The sequence below is a fragment of the Sciurus vulgaris genome (assembly GCF_902686455.1).
Source record: "Sciurus vulgaris genome assembly, chromosome: 3".
Lineage (NCBI taxonomy): Eukaryota > Metazoa > Chordata > Mammalia > Rodentia > Sciuridae > Sciurus > Sciurus vulgaris.
In genome coordinates this window covers 168,118,225-168,135,340 of record NC_136463.1, presented here as the reverse complement: position 1 = coordinate 168,135,340, position 17,116 = coordinate 168,118,225, and the positions used below count along the sequence as shown (strand labels likewise).

General features: G+C 39.6%; 1 protein-coding gene across 2 annotated transcripts in view; it reads right to left on the bottom strand.

Moving 5' to 3' along the window:
- Nucleotides 1–17,116, bottom strand: part of XRCC5 (X-ray repair cross complementing 5) — a 98,837-nt gene that overhangs the window by 34,821 nt on the left and 46,900 nt on the right. For both annotated transcript variants that reach the window (XM_079132990.1, XM_079132991.1), the window contains exons 14-16: nt 13,407–13,603; nt 5,424–5,517; nt 3,916–3,985 (exon numbers count right to left, since the gene is read on the bottom strand). In XM_079132990.1, coding sequence (XP_078989116.1) covers nt 3,916–3,985; nt 5,424–5,517; nt 13,407–13,603 — 361 coding nt within the window. The remainder of the gene's footprint in view (nt 1–3,915; nt 3,986–5,423; nt 5,518–13,406; nt 13,604–17,116) is intronic.

The window sequence follows — 17,116 nt, the reverse complement described above, 5'->3', positions numbered from 1 at the left end:
CTGCAGCATTTCTACTTAGGATGTATTCCCAGGTTTTTTTTTTTTTTTAACCAGCCATACTCATGTGAATTCAATTTGGTGGAATGGAGTTCCGCTATCCTGTCACTATGCAGAAGCCTAATATAGACCCTATAATCTAAGTAGCAAAAACAAGGGACATGAAAAAGAATCATCTCATTATAAAATAAGCTATATCCCATCCTACTAGCTGTCTCCATATATCCATCTTTTCTGACAGGCTCTGAGAGCCTGTTTCAGTCACACAAGGAACATTCTAGCTATTTTACATAATTGTCCCATACTCAATGGGAATTTATAAATTCAGACATATCTCAATCACAGAGGAATTGCATGGAGGATTAAAGAAATGTGGTTTTTCCTTCTCCTCCAATTTGCTGTCTATCTTTTGACTGTTTTAGCATTCTTCCTAAATAGGGAAGGGGCAAAGAGTTGGAAATCCATGGTGCTCCTCCTTGGCAGCTTTGCTGATGAGCTGGGTGAAGGAGCACTTTCAAACCAGTGGCTGGACTACACCTATGGAGGCTCTGAGAACTCTATGGAATCCACAACCAGGGACAAGAGACCACAGATGATGGTGACACCACACTCATGAATAGCATGTTACAGGGAAACAACTCAACATTCACAAATGACGGATGGTCACTGTACACGAGCCATGGTCTCTATTGTAACTATGGTAGCAGAATGACAGGGCATACAGGGAGAAAAGAGGAAAGGGACAGGCAGAAGAAGGGCACCTGAAAGAACTTCAAAGACAGTTCACAGAAACACTGGCAGCCAGGAAGAACACATCGCCTGGGGTTCAGTGTGAGTTATCTCCTCTCTGCGGGTAAGGTTAGAACAAGAAACATTCCTCACACTGAAAACCAGAAGATAAGAAAACGTGTAGCTTCCCACTATAGACTGCTGACATCAGAAGGTGATAGATATCACAATACTCTTGGTGTCATTGTGCTATAGTTAGGCCTGACAGAAGGTATACGTCAGGTGAAATGACCACCTCTACCTCAGGGTAAAATAATCTTACCAACTACTTACTGTTTGTTTAGCACAAGTTTGGCAACTGACTCAAAAAGCAGACTGTAGAAAAGGGAGGGGCTTCCCTTCCTGTTCCCAGACAGAGGCCTCTCCCAGGGATAAAGGAGATTACACCAGGGAGGCTGCTTAAGTTCTGCAGGGAGTGCTCTGTGGTAGGAAGGGAAGTGAGTCTTGGCTCATAAAGAGATGCCCAAGTGGAAGAACAAAAGCAGGACAAACAATGAGGAGACAATATTTTTGGAGCTGGAGGAAAGAGAGGGAGAGATGAAAGAAAAACCTAGTGAGAGCCACAAAGCAGAACTAGTGGCTAACAAGCAGGCAGTCCCATTTTCTGACAGATGGGTGGGAAGTCTGGTTTTGTGATGTCACTAGACAGCTCTGATTGACCAAGCCCTCGAAGGAGGTACAGAGGGACTTCCACTGCCACAACACTGGATATGTGCTAGGACTCAAAAGTTACATTCAACACGCAAGGGCAGTCTACTAACAAAGTTCTATCCACAGGTCCAAGGTTTCCGATACATGACCTTATAATGATTTGTTCAGAAGTAAACAAAAAGTTGTTAGGAAATGAGGGTAAAACAGTGTGGCTAAGTAGAGAAATCCAGTATGTGAAAGAAACGTGTTTGAATCCCTGTGTGGTTTTGGGGGAAGTCCATCTCTGCCAATCTTAGTTTCCATTGGTAAAATGGAGATGCTACTACCTATTGTAACCTATAGGCCATCTGGTCCACTTACCCTTGTTATATTTACAAGACAGCTGCAAATCCCCAGTTCCCTGGCCTGGGGGAAACCATGTTTTCCCAGGTTGTGTAAACTCCCAGCAATTTACTCTCTCAAGGTATTTTCAGATGCTGATCTCCTGCGTTCTCAGGGGTATTTTCTGCCCTGTCTGAAGTAATTCCGGACACCACGCTGCCTCTTCACCAACAAAGTACACAAACCCAGCATTCCCAGAGTTTTACTGACACTGGGTATTTGTGGGATTTGGGGACTTGCTGTGGAAGGCTGTGCCTATGTATAAACTGTCACTTCTTCTTCTCTCTCTTACATCTTCTCCTCACTCCTCTTCTCCTGAACCAGCTCCAGGTTTTCTACTTCTGAGTCAGACATACTTCTTTTTCCTCCAAAACCCTAGCACTGGCTGGCCACCAAGCCTGGGGACAGAGAACCATTCTCTACCCTAAGCACCATTCAAAGTATTTTCCCTGTACAAATCATACTCTCCTTTGGAAAATTCTGACACCAGCTATTAAAGCACTAACATTTTCTCTGCTTCCTCACATAACTGCAGGATTGCTCCCCAGAGTAAATGAAACAAAGAATATAATATAGTGCTAGCACAATGTCTTGCACATAGTAGACACAAAATAACTAGAGTCTACTATAACCACATAATGGTGTTCACAGTCAGATTTAATCCCTGAAAAGATCATGCATAAAACAACTCAGGAGACCAACTGCTTCCAAAGAGAGGACATCAGACTTGGCAAGGTCCTTGCAATTAAAAGCTAAGTTCTCAATCTTTCTTCAAAAACACAATAATCATGATAGGTCCACTGACTTGTCTGCCACTTCTAAATACACAGTCACAACATGCAGCAAAACAGACTATAACCCAGGTCCCATACTAAATCATACAAAGTCTATCATGATTACCCAAATCAGAAAAGAGGGAACTCCTCCTTTTACCAGTCCTTCTGAAAACTTAGAATTTTAGATTTCCCTCTTCTAGTTAGATGAAGTTTTGTTTTGTGTTAAACCCAAAAGATTTTTTGCTGAATGGCAACTCATGGCAGGACAAAAAGCTCTTTCTCCATCTAAAAACACCAAATATACACAGCCCAATTAAGATTGCAGATGATGACGAAGCTGGTCTTCCTGGGAAATTCTCATGGACTTGGCCTTTGGTATTCTTGCCAACAGGACTTGGCCTGGTAGACTGCTTGCTTTCTCTGAGGCCCAGCTGGTTACGATTGCCTTTGAGCAACAGCCCAGCAGGTCCAGTTATCTTGCCAGATTCCTAGACTGCAAGTAGTAAGGTGCCTTAGACCTAAGCTAGGTAGTAGTGTTAACAGGCACTGAAAGATCAGTTTCCCTCTAAAATGTCACCATGCTGGAAGAGGAAGGTCTGTGCACATGTGAACATAAATACACACCCAGAAGGCAGCTCACAGAGGCCTACCCCTGGGTATCTACAGTGAAGGCAATATACTGCATACAAACACCTGCAGGATTAACGACTGCCAGATGCAACTCTTCAAAGGGTAAATGAATAGGAACCTAAAGCAATTGTGAATGAACATTGGTCCCAGACCCTCCATCCATCTCTGACGGTTATATTGATATTAGCCCCAGTCTAAATGGAATTCTAGGTTATATCTGATAAGAAAAATGCGAGTATGTGGTCAACTTGAGAAGGATCAAATCTAGGGGCAGCAACAAGGTTTTTCTAGGAGTATAATAATGGGGCCTAAACTCAGGACTGGAACAAGAACTGTACCTCTAAAACAGGAAGATAAATCCTATAAGCTCACTCACAAGACCTCAAAGAACTTCAATGAGGTGGAACTAAAATTCCACAGTTCTAGTTTCAAGTTTCCATAACAGGGAGACCTATAAATTAGTTCTATCTTTGAACAGACCCACGGAGGAAAATGCAGCATTTTCTTCCACATGCTCATAATGCTGCCTTCGTGAGCCCATAATAATGGACAATTGTAAAAACCTGCCAAAAAAGACAAAGGCAGGATAAAACATAACAACAAAAGGCTACAATTATTAATCCAGACCTTAAATCTGTTAGCCTAATTATGTAGCTTTTCTTGAATGCCAAGCTGATGGCAAGGCGCTCACCTTCCTCAAAGCTGGCGTTCTTCTGTCTCACAAGAGCACGGAAGTTTTCAGCAGGATTCACACTTCCAACCTGAAACAGACCCACAGACAATAAACCTGCAGGTCACTTCTCTTTTTGGCAGTACCCAAGGCAACACAAGATGGCTTCACGTAATAAGTGTGTTCTTAAAGACAAAGAGGAGGCCTTTTCTATCATTTTCATTCCCAGGGCTTTGCTAAAAGCTAATATATTGAAGTAGTCACACAGCTGCCCGACTCTTTTCACTAATCTTTCTTTATGCCAGCTGACTTGTTTCTAGAGGGTCATCAGAAACAAGTCCAGCTTGAGGGCTTTATATGGTATAGGTACTGCCTATACATTCTAAAACTCAACCAATAAGAAAAAAGAGGATGCTGTAGTATAGGGTCACAGGAAATATATTTGCTCCACTAAAATAATATAAGAAATGTCAGCTTAATGCTTGATTCACTGAACTGTCCCTTTTGGGGGACTGTTGTTGGTCCTTTAGCACTGAAGTTTTGGCAGAACACACATAAAAAAACTTTTACTCAAAATGTAAAAGCAGATTATCTAAAAGTCTACAATGGTAGGTGGGAAAGCTTGAAAGATGCAACACTCTGCCAAAATTCATGACACTTTCTGACTATATCTTTAATTTGCTGGTCCCAACCTTATTGGGCCACAGGGGAGAAAGCAATGGGGCTCCTATTAGTCTGGGAAACTTTAGCACAAAATGTACTTCTGTCTCCAGTTTGCTTTGGAATAGCACACAGAAAAGCTCTCAGAACAAATAAGATCATGCTTTTTTCCTATTACAAAATATTCAAATGAAATCCAAATCACTTTTTAGACACTTGGATTTTTCTGAGAGCATTTCTGTTTGAGGTAGACACAAGTCAGGTCCTGGTGCTGAATATCCCTCCTAGTGTAATTTGCTAATAAAGGGAAGTTTTTAAGATTCATTTAATCAAAATAATGTCATTTAAAATAAGGTAATATTTTTAAGTTTCCAAAAATATTCTCATTAAATAAAGTTCTCAAATGTCAAAGAATACTTGGTTTGGGGAAAGCCTAAACTTTTGAATCCTGTTCTTAAGTTGTGTACTAGAAAATAAATAGTAAAGTTATAGTAACATAAATTTTATGTACTTAGTAAGACTGAAAAGTTTTACCTGCACTTATCCTATCATTTTGACTAACTGGAAAGCTGCAAAATGAAGCCAACAAGAAAAAAAATCTGTACGACATGTGCTGCCACTGAGGTATTCTATAATCTACCTATTATTTGGAGCTCTACATACTATACATTGCATAGTTAACTCTATAAGTAATTTCACTGACAACAATTACTTAAAGGAAGAAATGAAGAGATACGGGATGGGACTCTATAGCACACACACAGAGGAACAGAGAAAGTGGTATGTTAACTAACCAATGAAACGTGAAGTCATCTGCTCAAGTTCCTACCTTCCCGAAAAGGGGAGAACACTGTCAAGGCTCTGCTTACCTTTGTGACACTGCCTTCAGCCAGGTTGGAGACGCTGAAGGGGGTTTCCCCTTCCTCAGTCTTGCATTTTTTAGCAGTGGGACCCTCCTCATGGCTAGAAAAGAAAAGAAAAACAGTGGTTTTTTTTTCCTTTAAAACAAAACACAAAACCCAGAAGTTTTGATATGAAAAGTGTAACTAATTTTCCAAGCATCAGAAACAATCATAGCACTTAGTCCTTCCTTGCAAAGAGTCCACCTCCCGTTCCCTGCCACAGGGCCCCTGACAGCCCAACTTAGAGCAGCTTTGCTTCACATAGTACAAAATCATAAGAAGCAGTCATATCATAAAGTCCTTGCAGAAGCTGAAACTGCAAGTACAGGGGATTAAACTTACATTTAATAAGAAATCCATCTGCTCTTCAGATATCATTTGCTAGCCCATTTTGGAACAGAAAGCAATTAGCTTTCTATGCACACAGAAGAAGATGTGTCCCCATCTTCTTCATCATGTATGTGAGAATTTATAAGCTTCTACTTATAACTATCAAAACTTACTAGACAATCTTTAAATATGCAAGAATTTCACAAATAAGTCTTGAACTTAAAAAAAATTGCAAAAACCCTTTTAATTTGTTGTTTTATAAACCTAATTCTGTTTTGTGCAATGTGATAACCAAGTCTAATAGCATCTGTGTGGTAAGGGAAAGATGAATCCAAGAAAATACATCAAACATCTTGCCTCAAGTAACACGCTGACTTTAATAGCCTACTTTAAAGTCAAGAGGAGGTCAAGTTAATTGCAAAGGAGAAGAGAAATAAAGTCAAAGACTTTGTCCATATGCTGCAGAATATAAAGATATGAAGAATTTTCTCACAGAGAAATCATCAGTGTAGGGTAAAAGCAGCCATCAAGAAATGGCTGAACTGGGTGTAGTGGCCCACACCTGTAATCCTGGCAGCTCCAGAGACTGAGGCAAGTTCAAAGCCAGCCTCAGCAATTTAGCAAGGCCCTAAGCAACTGAGTGAGACCCTGTTTCTAAATAAAATATAAAAAAAGGGTTGTGGATGTGGCTCAGTGGTTGAGTGCCCATGGGTTTAATCCCCGGTAACAAAAAAAAAAGGGGTTGAATGAAATTAGTTACTAAGAAGTTAATAACTATGATCTAGTATTCCCTTTCTTAAAAATTATTTAAATTGACAAATGAATATTATATATGTATCGTGTACAACATGATGTTTTCAAATATGTATACACTGTACAATGGCCATATCAAGCTAATTAGCATACATTATCCACATAGGGTGTTTTTTGTAGTAAGACAGTTAAAATGTACTCTCTCAGTGATTTTTCAAGACTAGTATTTCTAAATGTGTTTCCTTGTTTCCTTCCTTCCTTCCTTCCTTCCTCCCTCCCTTCCTTCCTTTATTTTTTTGGTGTGGTTCAGAGCCCCAACCTTCAGACAATGATGCTTACAGAGGAGGATATCTTAAAAATAAAGCAAAGGAAAATAAGGCAAAAGCTGGCTTCCACAACAGTATTTCAGTAACAAATCTTCTCTTACAGGCAGGCAAAATAAAAAAATAATCATCACTGCCATACATATGCGACTTAAAACTTGCATTATTTGACATCGTTTCCGTTCACTACTGACCTTTTCCCTCTGAGAAGTAGAGAACAGATGAGTAGAAGACAGAAGAATGGGAAGAGGAAACAAAGGCTATCTTTTATAGCTCTTTCCTTAAAGGTAGAAGAACAAAAAACAAACACACAAAGCCTTCATGGCAAAAATGGGAAAAACGCACAAACTAAGGAAGAAGGAAATTCTGCTGGGGGTTGAGTATTTAGGAAAAAAAGGTTATTGGAATGGGAATAAACTCGGTGGTGGAGCATTTGCCTAGCTGTTCATGGCCAGGGTTCAGTTCCCAGTACCACGGAAAAAAAAAGTCAGAGCAAGTTATTCAGCTATTCAGTTAACTTTTGCTGGTTGTTCCCAGCAGACAGACAACAAGAGAGTACTTTTGGAAATGTGAAGACAAAAGACTTGGATTGCAATCTCAGTTTTGCCGCTGATGAGCCCCAGAGTCTCATACTTTCTTGAAGTTGTTCATGGTGGATTATTGTTTGTTTATCTAGAGTTTAGTAAGTTATTATATTGGTTGAACTTTAGCTGGCTCCTCAGGAAAACACTGGTTAAAAGAACCATTAATATATCAATTATCCCCTTCCAACAATATTCATTAAGATACAATTGCATTATATGTACAAAACACTGCACTAAATTCTGTGGAAATATGAAGCTAAATTAAATGGAAGAGTTTCTTAAATCCTATATGGAAGGTGGGGTAAAGAGGCATGTACACCAATTTCTCAGTACCAGGCATATAAAAACAGCTGCAAAAATAAGCAAAAAGTAGTGAAACTTTAATATGGTTAACAGTCCCAAGTCATGTAATAGCATTATTAGAAATTTTTTATATATTGCATTCACATGAAGTGTGAAAGGAAAATGACTCTCATCCCCAAATTATCTGCGAGGACACCAAGTCCTGTAAGGTAAAAATCATCCATACAAAATTACAACATGCATACAAATGTCAACAACTGCTACATTTGGATGATGTGACCACAGTAATTTGTTCCTTCTCCTTTTCTTGCTTTCTTTCATAAATATACAGTTTTATAATTCATTTAGGTAGCCAAACATTTGCTGAATATTTGCTATGTGTCAGTCACTAAGCTGAACTCAAAACCCTAGGTATACAAAAATTAATACATAATAATACTTTTGAGAAATTTAACAAATAAAGATAAATATGTAAACAATGATAATATTGTGATAAGCAATATATCCCTTAAAACAGCAAGCACTTGTACTGGGCTACAGCATAAAGCACAAGCTGGGAAGTAGAGATGGGGCTAGAAAATAGGTAAATTACAGACATAAAAAATGTGAGGAGGGGTTAGGAATGTAGCTCAGCACCCCTGGGTCCAATTCCCATACTGCATGGGAAAAAAAAAGAAAAGTTCAAGAGTCACACCATTAAAAAATTTTAAGCAGGAATGATGTGATCATATATTTGTGTTTAAAAAAAAAAAAAAAAAAAAAAAAAAAAAAAAACCCCTCAGGTTGGCTGACAGCCCTAGGTAGCTTCAGGATGGGAGCTTCAGCAAGACTTGGTCCCATTCCCCACCTCTGGGGAGGAGAGAGGGGCTGAAGCTTAGGCTGATAACTAGTGGCCACTGAATTAATCAGTTATGCCTATTATTAAAGTCTCCACAAAAGCTCAAAAGGATTAGGTTCAGACAGTTTCTGGAGAGTGAACACAGGAAGGTTCCTAGAGGGTGGCAGGTCCAGAGGACATGGAAACTCTGTATCCTTTTACATGCCTTCTCCTATGCATGCCATCATCCAAACCCTTTGTATTATCTTTTACCATAAACTGGTAAGTGTTGGGGGAAAAAAAAAAAAAACACTCAGGTAGCAAAATGGCTTGGAAAGGGATGAGGCTGGGAGAAGAAAAATCAGTTAAGAAACTATCTTAGTAAAGCAGGCTAAAATGAGAAGGCATCCATAAAAGTAATGCCAGTGGATGGAGCTATTAAGAGCTAACATCATGCACTAGTCACTGTAGTAAGCACATTTAAATTATCTCAGTTAAACTTTGCAATAACCCCATGAGTTAGCTATTATCATTGTCCTTTTTTAGAAGAGCAAATGAAGGCTCATGAAAGGCAGGTATTTGTTACTGCCACTTGACAGAGACCAACTTGCCAATTTCAACTGCTATTAAGGGGAAATGCTTGGGTTTAGATCTGAATCTATCTGATTCCAAAATCAATGCCATTAGCCACTATACTAATCTGAAGTGAAAGGAGTGGTTTTGAAGCAAATTTCATATAGCTTGATAAACCAATTAGATATGGAAAGGTAAAGAAAAGAACGATTTCCAGGAAATAAGGCGTCATTCACTGAAATAGAGAATAAGAGCAAGAAGAGAGGTTTGAAAGGGGCACCAAAGGAGAAAGATGATGACATAATTTCTGGATATACTGAACTTCAGGTAAGGATAGATGTTTAAGTTATGCAATGGACAGGATGAAAATCAAGGCTGCAGAGAGATATCTAGTAGTTTTCAAAGCCCTGTCTGTGAAACAAAAAAAGTTCTTGGGACACGCACTGCTAAGGTAAAATGGAATTGCAGCTAAGAATGCAAGCTCTGAAACCTTGCATTTAAATCCTTATTCCAACACTTACCAACTGGAATCTTGAGCAAGTTTCTTATCTTTAATAGTTGCCTCAATTTTAAGATGGTGTCAATAAAATACCTAGATCAATACATGCTAGCTATTCTCTGAGGATAAATCCTGCAGAACATCAACATTTTAGGTTTGTGGGGAAAGAAGGACAGCCGCTGAAGAATATGAAAGGGAGTTGTCAAAGATTAGGAAGAAAATCCGGAAAAGCTGAAATTAAAGAAAATATGTGAGTTTCAAGAGGGAAAGAATAATTGACAATGTCAAATGCTAAAAAGAAAAAGTTATGAAAGAAGGACTTCAAAGCTGAAGGGAACTGAGCAGTGTGTGTCTTCTGGAAGGCCAGTTTCAGAGACGTAGAGGGGGCAGAGGAAAATGAAACCTGAGAACAGCAGCAATGCAGACTCTTCTAATAAGCCTGGCTTGTGGAAGGAAAGATAATAATTAGATTAGTAATTAGTAACAGGTAGTAATTAGAGGGAGGAGGTTGGGGGTACTTTTTTATTTTTAGATGAGGAGGGAAAGGAGCTAGGAGACAGGGAGACGCAGAAAATACAGAAAGGGAGTTGTTAGTAGACTAAAGTACCAGATGAGACAAGAGAGAGTGCAGGGCATAGGTGAAGGGATGAACTTTAGACTGGACCAGTACCCAATTCCACTGAGACAGGAAAGAAGAAAGTAAAGGTAGATGCAAACCAGGTATGTTTTTAGATAAGGTTAGCTGGATAACTAAGGTGTTCTCACCTAAGCCTGTATCTTCTCTATAAAATCTTCGCTAATATCATCACTGTTGTCACTATTGCTAATATGCTAGGCACATAATTTAGGGTTTTCAAAAGCATTTACTCACAAACACTGCTATTATGTGCTAGGTACTGTGTTGGGTTCCAGATGAACAGCAAACATTACTCAATTAACTTCCATAACAACTCCATGAAACAAATATTCCTGTTTAAATTTATTTAAAAAAAATATATACGTATTTATTTTTTTGGCACTGGGGATTAAACTGAGGGGCATTTTACCATTACATTTACTACATTCTCTAGTACTTATTTTTATTTTGAGACAGGACCTTGATAAGTTGCTGAGGTTGGCCTCGAACTTGCAATGCTCCTGCCTCAAGCTTCCCGAGTAGCTGGAATTACAGGTATGCGCCACTACACCTGGCGAGATAGATATTCCTGTTATCCCTGTTTTGCCCATGAGGAAACTGAGGCTTTACAGAACATAAGAAACCTGTGCCAATGGTCACACTGCAGAGCAAGGGGAACAACCCACACTGGCTGACTCTGGAGTCTGAAATCTAAGTCATTAATCAGGCAAGGATGACTGCTGCCAGTATATGGAGGAATCTTTGGGGACTTGAAAAAAGCAGAAAACTTTTTAGACTATCTGCACAGGGACAAAAATAAACTGAGATCACCTATGTATTAGTTGCACAAGGAGGATTAGATCTTCAGAAGTCCTAATTTTGCTATTTTAATTTTGATGGTGTACACCAACATTAAGGGAAGAAATGCTTTTATGACTTGGGTAATATTCAGTACACTGTGGGACTGGGGTATCAAATAAACCTCTTTCCCCCCTTGAAATGAAAGAACTACTTTTAATAGTACGTATTCACTACGTACAAGATGAACAGCACACTTTCTCTGATAATGAAAATATTATCAATGTTTTTTCATTGATAATGATAGTATTATTGTTTGGGCTCTGGCTATTACTTTTCCTTCAAATAACTTGAAGTATTTTAACATCTGTTATTTCATAGTTATGAGATCTCTTGAGATAAGGTCATTTTTAGATGGAAAAAATCTCAAAGATAAAACTATAAAATCAGATCAAGAATGACAAAGCTGGGGAAAAAACTAGTGATTTTCAGTTCAGGACTACAAAACTTCCTGAACCAACATTTGCCACTCCCCAATCTCAAACCCACACATCTTCTCTGGAAATGTGTTCCCTATAATGGTGAGTATACAGAAAAACACAGCTCAGTGTTGGCAATATTTTCCCCCTCAAGAAAACTACCTCTAAAGCTGACTAGAGTCTAGTCATAAAAACAGAGTTTTAAGAACCTTGCAGAAGGGACTGAATCATTCTTCTTGGATACAGGAGGGACATGATAAATATTTGCTAAATGCATTATTTCTGCAGTTCTTAAGAACTAAGACTTCTGAGGAGAAAGGGCAGAGAACAGGTGTGTAAATAGGCCTGCAAGAGTGAGATAATTCCCAGGCCCCAGGCAGGTGATTTGGCTGCATTGCAAACTACTATGGGAGCAAAGAACAAGAAGCCCAGCCCAGCACAGCTTCCAAAAGAGTGAGTGAGAGGACCAGGGCTGAAGGTGGAATCACAGCAGGGACCAAATCACAGAACAACAGCCTTCTGGGTCTCCATGGTGCATTTTTTAACCAGCTAATTTACATTCTAATCAAAGGAGGAGGAGAAAATGGCCCATTTCTTTCCCACAACACCAGAAGGTAATCACGATCATGAACTGGAGCTTTAATACACACAGAGAGAATAGCCCTGTGATTGCAGTGAGACAAGAGCATGGTGTCATGGGAAGAAAAGGCCACAGACTTTTATTGAACTGTTCTCATCTACTAACCCAGAGGCATGCAGAGAGATGAGGAGAACAGAAGAAAAGTGGATTTTTAGGCACTCTTCCTGAATAGAAGGTATGACAGACTAAGAGCTATGAATCTCTCCAGGATGTGTTAGGAATGCTCATGATAGGATCTATGGATGATATAATTTTTTCCCCTTCCAATTCTAACATAGCTTGGGGTATTAACCTCTGGAAAGTCACAAAAAAATTCAAAGTTCCCTATTCAACTTAGACAGTAATTCACTAAATCAGTGATTTATAGAAACCAGAGAAGGTTTCTGGAAATCACTCAATACGCCTCAACTTGGGTATTTATAAATAATAAGCTTTGCTTTTTCAGTGAAGATACAGCTGTGGGAAGGAAATCAAAGAAAAATGAAAAGAGCGCCATGGTGTAAAGCCAAATCTCAAAATGCAGCATAAAGAAATGAATAGATTATTCTGGTTTGAGAAAAAAATCACCAACAACTAGTTGACTGAAGCCTGGTGAAATCAAGATTTATATATCCAAATGATTCTGGATAATAAAGAATAATTTCTTCTAGTTTTTGTTTGAATGGAAATTAATAGAAAGATCTGAACAGAATCTAGTAAGGGAAAAAACTTAATAGCCACTTGTAAGCTTGATTGAAGGATCATGTGAAAAGCATTCTGCAATCCTAACTACAAATACCTCCCTAACAGCATGAACAAGTAAGTATATCCTGCCATATTCACAAAATCGCTAAAGAAGGTTAGATTTTTCACTTCTCACTTTTCCTCCAAAACTTGCACTGACACCTAACCCCCCACCAAAGAACCTCATTCTTCAACCCACTCCTCTGATCACCAGTTCCTCACTTCAAAAAGGGTAAAACTTAGTCTTAGGTATTAAAAGACTTTGCTTATCCTTCCTTTGTATAATCACCAAGAATCTGATGGTGATGCAAATGTCAACAACTCAGAAGGCAGTTCAAAATTCCAAGTGAGCAGCCAGAATAAAATATGACTACAATGGATCAATGAGAAACCGGTATTTCAACCTAAGAGTCCAGCGTCAGGCTTCTTTTCCTCCCACCTTCTCAAATCCCAATCCCCAAGAGTCCCTGTGACTATCACTAACCTTAAATGCAACCATACCAGGTACTTACTTGTCTTGGAAAATGTCCTGAGCAGTTACTTGGTCCTTTTTCTTGATGGCTTCAGTCAGAGGGAAAAGGGTCTTTATTTTAGAGAGAGGAATCTGACATTTTGCTGTCACTTCAGTGGGGGGATCTAGCATATTCAAAATATGCTGCTGAATTGGGGGCAGAGGCTCTTGGGGATGTAAAGCTCTGTGCAGCAGACACTGTTGGGGAAAGAGAACACAAGTGGAGAGTTCATAAATGGTTTCTTTCTATTTTCCAGTTAGGGATATTTCATCTTTGGTTTGGGAGGGACATGTGATTCATATCAGATATGAGACAATAAAGAAGGTCAGTCCCTAACCACCGTTGTTAATAGCACATTGCACATGTCTAAAACCCACTGTGGAAACAGGCCCATACCTAGCAGCAGTTCTTCTGTAGACCTCCTAGAAAGGAGTCTCATCTTATAAAAAGACACTGTCACTTTTTAAAGACTTGGGGAAAGAGATTCTGACCATCTGGGATTACGACCTTCTCATTTTAAGTCTCTAGCACCACCCTTGCTCATACCATGCTTGTGCCTTCACTGGCTCTTGGAGTTAATGTGTGGTGGGTGAAACAGGTGGCTGAAGGGGAGCGCCCAGCTCGGTCCCAGGAGGAAGGCTGGGAGCGACAGAGGGCACCGAGTTGCTGCAGACCTCCCAGCGGAGTGGAGTGTGAACGCATCTCTGCCAGTCTGTCTACCTCTCTTCCTGGTCCTCACTGTCACCACTCTAGCCCAGACACCAACATCCCTCCCCAAGCCCACTACCATCACCTTCTAACTGGTCACCTGGATTCTGCTTCCACTGTTCTCTCAAAGCTAACGTCAACTGAAAATGAATTCCTTACCACATCCCAGAAGTCCTACACGACTGCAGTACTGGCCCATCTCCCCAGTCTTGTCACCTACCAACTGTCACTCACAGCGCAGCAAGGCTGGGCTCTTCAAGTTTCCCCCATGCCAAGTTTGTTCCTGCCTTTGGGTCCTGAGCTTAATACTCCTGTCTCTTCTGCCTCCCCTGAGAGATGTGGCTGTTTTTTTTAGGTACTGGGTATTAAACTTAGGGGTGTTCTACCACTGAGCCACATGCCCATCCCAGTTTTAATTTATTCTGAGACAGGCTCTTGCTAAGCTACCCAGGCTGACCTCCAACTTTCAGCCATCCCGCCTCAGCCTTCTGAGTTGCTGGATTATGCCACAACCTCCGATAGGGTTGGCCCTTTTTCTTTAATCATTCTAGTCTTGAGCATGCTCAAGTATTATCTCCTAAGAGACTTTCCCTGATGCTGTATATGAAGTAGCCCCTGTGTATCCCCTTCCTACCACCTAGTCACATTCTATCATTTTCCCTATTTTATATTTTTTATAATATTTATGATCTATATCACCTTATCATTTGTTTTGGTTTACTTGCTTATTGCCTAGACCTCTACCCTGAAAGTAGAGACTGAGTCTGATTTACTGCTGAATTCCAAGACAAACATCATGCCTGGCATATAATCAGCACCTGACAGATACTGTATAAGAAAAGAAGTACTCTTTTCCAGGGCTCCTGTTGTTGATGGAGTTTGGACAAGGTTCAAGGGACAAGGTGGTCTTCAGTGCTCACGTGAGTGGAACTGGATGGAAAGTCATTTCCAACTAATCACTGCCATGCTGCCTGCAGGTGACTACGCCAGGCCTTGGAGGCACCCATGTCTGCCCAGAGAGGTAAGCTCTCTACAGTGGGCAGGAAGGCAATGAAATATTATTAAGAAAAAGAAGAAAATAAAGAATTCATTTGATATTTCCTTGATGTAGGGAATTCCCAAATTAGGTTAGAGAATAAGCCTCTAATTTCTTCTAGGGTCCTGCACATGCTAGGCAAGTACTCTACCACTGAGCTACGTCCCCTCTTAAAGAACTTACATATTGTAATGTTGAAGAAAAAAAAAAAAACTCAGGGAGCTGAACAGCTTCTGCAATTTTAAACTATTTCATACCATAAGTATACTATTTATACTATCCCATGAACTATTTTCCTATAATGAAAAAGGCATAAGCTAAAAGTTTCCATTCTAAAAAATAAAAGGTAACTTAGGTTTAATAGTGAATATCATCCAAGAGTCAATGTCCTACAAATTCAGAAAACCCTCAGGTAGGAATTAAGTACCAGTTTCCTCTATAAACTCCAAGTGTTGTTCCTGCCCCCTTTCAATATACCAACCATAACTCTTCCTTCTCTATAGTATATTCATTCATTTCAGAGTTTGACTTCTGTTTTCTTCTTTCCTAACTGACTTTCCCTTGAGCATTATCTTACCTTTTTCAGTCTAAAACAAAAGGGAAAACCAAAATGACTTCAAGCCCTCTGAATCTAACGCAACCTTGTGCATAATACTTAATTCACAGTTCTCACCCAAGTCATTTAAAATATCTCAGCTTAGAAAGTCCTAAAAATGTAAGCAGTAGTTGGGCATGGTGGCGCATGCCTGTAATCCCAAAGGCTTGGGAGGCTGAGGCACTTGAGTTCAAAGCCAGCCTCAGCAACTTAATGAGGCCCCAAGCAATTCAGCAAGACCCTGTCTCTAAATAAAATGCAACAAGGGACTGGGGATGTGAATCAGTGGTTGAGTGCCCTGGGTTCAATCCCCAGTACAAAAAAAAAAAAAAAAAAAGTTGTAAGCAGAAATCAAACATTCAACCTACCCAGGAGCAGTGGTGCACACCTGTAATTCCAGCAACTCAGGAGGCTGAGGCAGGAGGCTCTTGAGTTCAAAGCCAGCCTCAGTAAAAGTGAGGTGCTAAGCAACTTAGTGAGACCCTGTCTCTAAATAAAACACAAAGTAGGGCTGGGGATGTAGCTCAGTGGATGAGTGCCCCTGAGTTCAATCATCGGTACCAAAAAAAAAAAAAAAAAAAAAAAAAAAAAAAATCAACCCAGCAACTTCCTGAAGATTCTGTGATATCCAATTGGCTTGTTTTGGAAATGAACTAGAACAGTCAGCCAGTGGAAAACACACCAGAATTTCAGTATAAATTTCAGAATTTCATTATAAATTTCAGGCAGTCCTATCAAACAGTATTTTCATCCACAAGTCAATAAGAAGGGATCTACAAAACATGTTCTGAAGCAACAACCTCTCACTCATATTTTAAGTTCACACTTCAGATAGATAAAACTAAGTGGGATACATATAAAAATCATTTAAGCAAGAAATTCCAATTTGTTTAAAGAAAAATGAGATTAAAAGAAAGACACATGCTTTAGTAGCTAGAAAGCTGAGATCCCAATCCTTGACCTACATATTGCTTTAAGTAACTGTTACTCCTCAATGTTATTTTTTACCATTAGAAAAAGATTTGGGGGAAAATTTACAGACTGTAATGGCTAGTTCAAAGGGCATTAACATATTGATTTTTAGCAACACTATTATCAATTATTTAAAAGGTAGTTTTAACTGTACTCTTAAGATACATTTTTCAGCGTTTTATTCCAAAACTACAGTTGCTCTCTTGCCAACAGATTGATTATTAATCTCTCCCTTCTACCAACTCATTCACCCTCGACTCTAAATACTTAAAAAGGAAAAGGGGTTCCCTGTCCTACTGCAGCTTACTGGGTCCTCTCCCTTCACCAGGAAAGCGGATATCTCTAGGCATTGCAACTTATTGACTGACACTGGGCCCTGAATTCATCAAAGACTTACCT